Here is a 7,452-nt window from a genome sequence, read left to right as displayed (position 1 = left end):
GTTCCATCCTTCAAAGTCACTGGGAAAAGCCTTGCAAACTTGATAGCAGTTTTGTGCACTTCCGGTTCAAGTTGCCTTACTCACTTTTTTTTTTAATTTAAAAAAACTTTGGATTTTTTATAGAGACAGGATCTTGCTATGTTGCCCAGGATGTTCTTGAACTCCAGGAGTCAAGCAATCCTCTCACCTCGGTCTCCCAAAGTGCTGGGATTACAGGCATGAGCCACCACACCTGGTTCACCTTACTCACTTCTATTCCAGGACGGTTTAACTATGATGTTTTGGCTCCTCTTCTCAAGCAGGTTGCCACACCTGGTTCCATGATCTCTTCTGGCACAGTAGCTGGTATTTGGCAAACATAGGTTTCATCCTGGGATCTCAGGGATTGAAATCTGTCCTAGGCGTGCACCAGAAAGTGGTGGCAAGAGATGAAGCTTCGGAGGAGGCTGACCTCGGCCAGGATTCTCAAGTCTCAAAGTTTCAGCTTTCTCACCCCTCAACGGACATGAAATCTACCTATCTGTAACTCCAGGGAAGTAAATGAGATAATGTTTGGAAGATATCTAGTCTACCAGGCGCTCAGGCGGGGGGCGAAGGTTCTGTTCCCTGCCCCTTCTCTATCAAATGGCTTTAAAATCAGAAGAAAGTATGACGGGTAGGAAATGGGACTGCGAAAAAAATGGAGGCTGATTCTGGCCTAAAGGATACTTATCCCTATACAAAGGGCTTCTGATTCAAAGAGGCCCCTGGATTCAAAAACACAAGCAGAGCAACACCACGTGGGGTTTGGGACGAGCTGAATTCCGGATAAAGATGCCTGTAAAGAGGAGTTGATGAGAATCCAGAAAAGCACTTGAAATGCCCAGGCTTTGCATGGCACATTCCCCAGGATTTTTTCGCACCGCATTTAGAGGTTTAGACAGAGTGAGCTCGAATCAGGCCAAAAGCCTTAGGTTACTCCTTGGCGGCGGCGGGGCAGAGGTCAGATCAACAGGTGTGGGAGGCTGCGAGGTGAGGGAAGAAGCAGGTGTCGGTGGAGGCCCCCGTTCCTCCGGCCCAGAGGCTCCAAGGCTGCTATTGGTGTTCCAGCAGCGGGCGGAGGGGTCCTGCCCGGCATCTGGGCGCGCTGGGCCTGGAGCCCGGGAGGAGGCAGACGGAGGCGGCGGGTCAGCGGCGGGCCAGCCCCGGTGGGCTTCCGCTCCCCTCCGCCCGCCCGGCCCGGCCCGCCGCGGAGGATGCCTAGAGGTTGACGTGAACGGCCTGTGGCTGGGAAGCCCCCAGGCGCCCTGCCTAGCCCGGGGGCGGGGCCGCCTAGCCGCCGGCCCCGGTGGCGTGAGGGCTGGGGCGGGGGCGGGGGCAGGGGACCGCGCGGGGAGGGAGCGGGAGGGAAAGCAGCCCCCGCGGCCCTTCAATTGGCCGCACCGCCCCTCGGCGCAGTGGCGGGAGGAGGCGGCCCTCCATTGGTCGGGCCCGGCGGCCAATCCCAGAAGGCCCAGGCGGAGGCGGGGGCGGCCTGTGGGGAACCGAGGTGCGGGCGGCGAGCGAGGCAGCCAGGCGCTTCGGAGCGGACCTCGAGGCTCTGTAAGTTGGACCCAGTCGCCCAGGCACCGCCCGCGCCCCGCGGCCGCGACCGTCTCCTGCGCCTCCCAGAGGAGGGAGTTCGAGCATCCCCCGCGGCGGCCACTCCTCGGGGCCAGGAGCGGGGAAGTGAAGTGCGAGAAACCCCGGACCCCAGCTCAGCCTCTTCCCGCCGCCCGAACCACCATGACCCATTTCAACAAGGGCCCTTCCTACGGGCTCTCGGCCGAGGTCAAGAACAAGGTACACCTGGCTCGGGCGGGCGCGGGGGCCCCCGGGGCGAGGGGTGCAAGGCGCCCCCGGGGCACCCTTGGGCTAGCCAGGCGCTGGGCCGTGCTTCGTTCGCCCCTCGCGCTGTGGCTCACCGTTTTCCTGGAGAGGGGACGTCGAGGCGGCGCCAGCGTCTCTGCGTGTCCCTGTCGCGTCCCGTCCCCGGGCTTGCGGGGCCGGCTCCCGGGCACCCGCCTGGCTTTGTTCCCGCGCCGTGGGACAGGACTAGTGGCTGGCGGTGGGTTCCAGGGCGCCTAGAGTCCCGCGGCGCCGGCCTTTCCGGCTGCGGGGGTCTCGGGGGCTGTTTGGTGACTGCAGGACGCGCCCTCCGGGAAGGGGGCGCTCCTGCGTGGCCACTCGCCCTTAGGCGGAGCCCGTCCGCGCGGCCAGGGACCCGGCGAGCCGCTGCCGCAGCCCCCGCCATCTGCCCGCGTCCCGGGTGCTGGCGGAGCCCGCGCCTCCCCACGAGGAGGGAGACCGCCTAGTGTCCCGCCGACCCCAGGGGCCCCGAGGATCGGAAGCCGGTCCGGGACCCATCACACTCTCCGAGCTCGGTGCCTGGGAGGCATTTGGAGGCAGATTGCTGCTGCTGCTTCTGCCGCTGCCGCCGCTGCTTCTGCTGTTGCTTTTGCGGGGAATGGAGACAAAGCCCGAGCGCGCCACTGTGCGAGTGATATCTGCTTAGGCTTGAGGCTTTTTATGAAACACTGAGAAGTTTGTAGTACACTAGACTTTCACGACATAAAGGAGTATTTTTGTGGGTTGCTTTTGTTTGGGGCTTGTTTGCTGAGGCGGCTTATAGTTTGGAGCGATTGGGATTTGGTGACGCTCAGCTTTGCCACTGAGCCCAAGAATGCGTTAGGTTTATCTTTAGGACTTTTGGCCTGGGAAAGAGATGAGAGGCGTCCCCCTCCCCAAATCCTCTCCTTCCTTCCTCCCTCCCTGCATTCCAAGCCCATGACATCAGGGGTTTCTGGGGGGAGAGACCAGCCAATCGGCGCGGAACTGCGCACAGAACGCTCATTGTCTCCTTTCTGCTGTTCTGGCCAAAGCGCCACAAAGGAGGGCTGCTGTGGTTTAATTCCCATTAACCTCCCGGGAGCCCAGGCATGTCGGGATTGCCACCGCACCGTCCGACCGCTGGTGGAAGGCACTGGCATTGTCAGAGCTGAAACATCCCGGGGCTGCGGGGGTAGGCGGTGTGAAGCGAATTATGTAAAGAGGTAATGAAGCGCACCGTTGTCAAACCCCAAGGGAGAGTTGTGGCTCTTGTCTCCCGCTGTTAGTCTGCCCATCATACTGTCTTTGAAGCAAGGAGTTGATTTTAGTCTGTGTATCTAAAGTTGAAATGTTTAGGTCCTTTACCTTTTCAAACGTGTTGCCCGTATTAGAGAACAGTTTGCTAACGATTTTTTTAGAGAGCAGAAAGGTGAGTGGTTTCAGTATGATTGAGTGCAAACCTCACCATCTGAAAAGTTTTTAACAAGTTACTGTTTCCTTCCTTCCAGGATTTACAAACCGAACTTTAGGAAACTTTTCAGAGGAATGGGCATGTCCAAAATGTTGGACGTGATGTGATACTTTGGCCTGGTTGTGCACGTTTATTGTAATTCCTCCCAGTGATTCTTGGCTGGCAGCAGTTGAGTCTCTACTACCTTTTGCATTGTAAATGAGGTACTGATAACGTTGGCAGCCCTTCAAGTGACTTACTTTTCTTGGATGTTAATAATATCCATGCTAATTTCTTTTTTGCTGACTAATGTAGCAGCTTTTGCCCTTTTCCTGCTTAATACTGAGCAGATCCAAGGAAATGCATACACAAGCTAGATCACTGTAATGTAAATGTTTAAATACAGTAAAACCTCAGATTTTAGAACCTTTGGAAAGTTAGTTATGAAGGCTGTGGATTTATCCCTTTAAGCACCAAACCCATTTTTTAATAACCCATTTCATTTTTGTAGTCCTTTCAGACAGTGTTCTTTCATAGGAAGTCTTTTGATCTTAACAGCAGAGCAGTCCTGTAAGGTGAGGAGGATTGCTGGGATTATCCAACATCATTTACAGATCAGTACACTGAAGCTCAGAAAGATTTTCTCAAGGTCACAGAAGTTGGACTATTCTAAGAATTTTAACTCTAAAAGCGATGCCGTAGTTGAGTGAAGTACTTAGGGAAGTTCTACACAAGACTCTGCTGTCTGTCGCCTTCTCCCCATTTTTTTTTTTTTTTTTTGAGACGGAGTCTTGCTCTGTCGCCCAGGCTGGAGTGCAGTGGCGCGATCTCAGCTCACTGCAACCTTCGCCTCCCAGGTTCAAGCGATTCTCCTGCCTCAGCGCCCCCAGTAGCTGGGATTACAGGCGCCTGCCACCACGCCCGGCTAATGTTTGTATTATTTAGTAGAGACAGGGTTTTGTCATGTTGGCCAGACTGGTCTCCAACTCCTGACCTCAGGTGATTCCCCCTGCCTTGGCCTTCCAAAATGCTGGGATTACAGGCGTGAGCCATGGCGCCCAGCCCTTCCCCCTCATTTTTGCTACCCACCTGTCACTTCTTGACATTGTGATTATTTATGTCATACTGTTTCTGATCTGTTCTGGGCCTGGGAATCAAATAGCCATGTTTGCTAGGCCTTTGTGTGAGATGCTGCATTTTGACTGAGGCCTCAGGACTCCCAGGTGAAAGGTGGGTATGTGCAAAAGTGACATTGCGTGGTTTGACACCTTTTGATTCCTTCCTGCTTTTTCTTTATTGCATAATTGATACATTGCTTGAATGCTAGATTCTCCCCATCTACCCCCAAATCTCATTTAACAAAGAAGTATAGAAACATCCTGGGGAGACAGTGTGGAGTGGACCTGGGAGTCTAGCATATGTGAGTTCTTGTCCCCGTTCTGCCACTTCCTGCCTTCTGTGATGCTGGGCAAGCTACTTGACGTCTCTCTCCTAGTTTCTGTTCTGTAGAATGGGGGAAAACAATAGTTGCCACCCCCAAACATCATGTTGTGGAGATGTGTCTGGGTCTGGCTTATACTCAACTCAGTAACTGTATTGTAGCTATTAGCTCTTAGTAACAGAAAATTAGTTTTTAGTATTTCTAAGATTTGTATGTCCCTGCCTCTTTAAGTATTTGGTTTGTATTAATACCTTTTGGTCTTGTTATATAATATTCTAGCTGTAAAAGCAGTTCATCAATGAATTGAAGAAGTCTCTGATTTTAAATATTTTAATCAGTAAAATCTCGGAAAAATCTTTAAGACATTTGATTGGTAAGATGATAATACATGGCAGAACACACAAGCTTACATTTTTTAATAGGCAAGAAGATGTGTGAAAACAGCCTAAAAAAAAAAAAGCCTAAGAATTCCAGTCTTTCAGCCTGGAATACGAACAAAGTTTCTTTAATAACAAAGAAAAAAATGACACCAAATGATCAATAACTTGCAGTTTACAAAAACCATCAGAGAGTAAAAGGGCCAGGGAAAATGCAGACACTGGTAGGGATGGTTCGGTGGAGGATGGAAACACTCATAAAATAATGGGCCCTACGGGTATTCTACAGGTTGAACCAGGCCCTTGAATGCATCTTGGGAACCAAAATGAAAAGTGAAAACTCTGTGCCTCATAAACCATGAAAAAATATAACAGGTACTCAAGGGAAGCACAGTATTTCCTGGCAAAATGTTGGAGTCAGGGTAGTTTCCCGTAAAGTTGGATGGGAAAAGAGGACGCAGTGAAGCATGTCTTCATCAGGCTTGGAGCAAATGCCACAGGAACCTTTCTTACAGGTCTCAGGGAAAGTGGAAAAAATAAATTGACGAATGGGGAGCTGAAATAATCTTACCTCGGTATGTTTTTTTGGGAGGAGGCTAACTGGAATATTAAGAAGCATGGAATTGGAATGCACATTCTTCCAGTCTTCTGCCTCCTTGGAATGTCTGATTTGAGCAAAGCAGCTTCCCACGGGGATCTTCTTGGTTACAAAATGGTCTTTCTCAACACCTAAAAACCATCTTGAAAGGCTTATTACCAAAATCTTTGGTTGTTGAAGTTGAACAATCATATAGTAATAATTAGATAGGACCAGTGTCCGCGAAGTCCTCCCAGCCTGTTTGCCGGGTGCGCTTTAGATGCACAGCTGCTCTGAGGGTACTTCTGATCAGAGTAACGCAGGGTGACCCAGCTATAAATTACACCCGAAGGTGGTTTGCCTTGTGTTGCTGGTAGGGCACCAGAATCTTGGTAAAAATGTGTTGGTGGGCTTAGCTTTTTTCTTTATAAACTTGGAAGTTCAGAAATTGGTTTTTAATTAAAATCTTTTTTTGTTTGCTTATTATCTGTCTCTTCCCACCAGAGATAAAGCTCTCTTATTCACGGGTGTGTCTCAAGATCGATACTTTACAATATAGTTTAGCACATAGCATATGCTCAATAAATATTTGAATATTTGTTGATTTAATGAATTTATTCATCGGGAATAGATTTTGCTATCTCTAGACATAAGTTAGAAATTAACTCTGTAGTCTAAATAAGATTAATTCTGTAGTGCAAGTGTGATGATTTTGAAGGATGTGGTTAAAAAGAAAATATTCTAAAAAATATTTTATTTTTTGATCTCTCTATGTTGCCCAGGTTTGTCTTGAACTCCTGGCCTCAAGTGATCCTAATGCCTTGGCCTGTTAAAGCACTGGGATTACAGGTGTGCGCCACCATTCCTAGCCTTGTTTTTCTTAAGTAGTTAAATAGTTAATATTATATTGAAAATTTTCATCTTTGCTGCTGATTTTGGGATTCTTTCTTAAGATAGATATTTTGACTGGGCTCTTTCTTAGACTTCCAGGTTAGGAATGGTAGAGGTGTCCTCTGCAAGGATTTGTCCAGTGCCTGCATTTTCCTGAATACTGCTGGAGAAGGGGCCATTCAGCCAGGGACTTTGCTCCTGGTAGGAACCAGCCATTGCTGTTGGTCTGCGTTAGTTTTTGTTTTCCTGTCTTGACCAAAACAGATAAATAAGATACACTTTGCTGAAGTGACAAGAGGTACCATGCTTCCTCTTTAAAATTCTCAGCGTTATTTACTCTGGAGTTTTAACGAGGATTATTGTCAAGCTCACTGATTTTTTACAGTCTAACATTTGTGGTAATTGTTCTGTCTCTAGCCACTCTTTTAGATTTCAGAAACAATCTTGACAATGATGACATTGCTAATACTACCATCAACAGAGGTGTAGGCTTTTTTTTCCCCTATGCTTGTTTCCCTTCCAGGTTGGGACATGAGGGTTAGTGTTTCCTGCCTCCTTTCCCTCTTTAACAGTGTATCCTTAAAGCCATAATGAATCTGATCTGCGGCATAAAAAATGTAACCACAATTGGATGATTTTGGTTTTTCACCCATCATTACCATTGTATTCAGGAGTGTGAGGAAATGCATTTTCTTCTCTCTCTTTTTTATTTTTTTGAGATGAAGTCTCCCTCTGTTTCCCAGGCTGGAGTGAGGTCTTGCGATCTCGGCTCACTGCAACCTCCACCTCCCAGGTTCAAGCAATTCTCCTGGCTTAGCCTCCCGAGTAGCTGGAATTACAGGCACCTGCCACCACATCTGACTAATTT

The 7,452-nt window shown here is 49.4% G+C and overlaps 1 protein-coding gene across 4 annotated transcripts in view; it reads left to right on the top strand.

Annotated features, from left to right (window-relative positions):
- Window positions 1–1,396: 1,396 nt before the first annotated feature.
- The window catches only part of CNN3 (calponin 3), a 30,723-nt gene continuing 24,667 nt past the window's right edge, over window positions 1,397–7,452 (top strand). Inside the window, exon 1 of one of the 4 annotated variants that reach the window (XM_063625563.1) lies at window positions 1,397–1,821. In XM_063625563.1, coding sequence (XP_063481633.1) covers window positions 1,765–1,821 — 57 coding nt within the window. In that variant the 5' untranslated portion in view covers window positions 1,397–1,764. Of the gene's footprint in view, window positions 1,822–2,924; window positions 3,072–6,480; window positions 6,543–7,452 lie in introns of those variants that run through there. The other 3 variants (XM_063625565.1, XM_063625564.1, XM_063625562.1) reach the window with 3 other exon arrangements.

Source organism: Symphalangus syndactylus, chromosome 12, assembly GCF_028878055.3.
Source record: "Symphalangus syndactylus isolate Jambi chromosome 12, NHGRI_mSymSyn1-v2.1_pri, whole genome shotgun sequence".
Lineage (NCBI taxonomy): Eukaryota > Metazoa > Chordata > Mammalia > Primates > Hylobatidae > Symphalangus > Symphalangus syndactylus.
The sequence above is the reverse complement of the archived record's forward strand: the minus strand, read 5'-3'. Positions and strand labels throughout refer to the sequence as shown.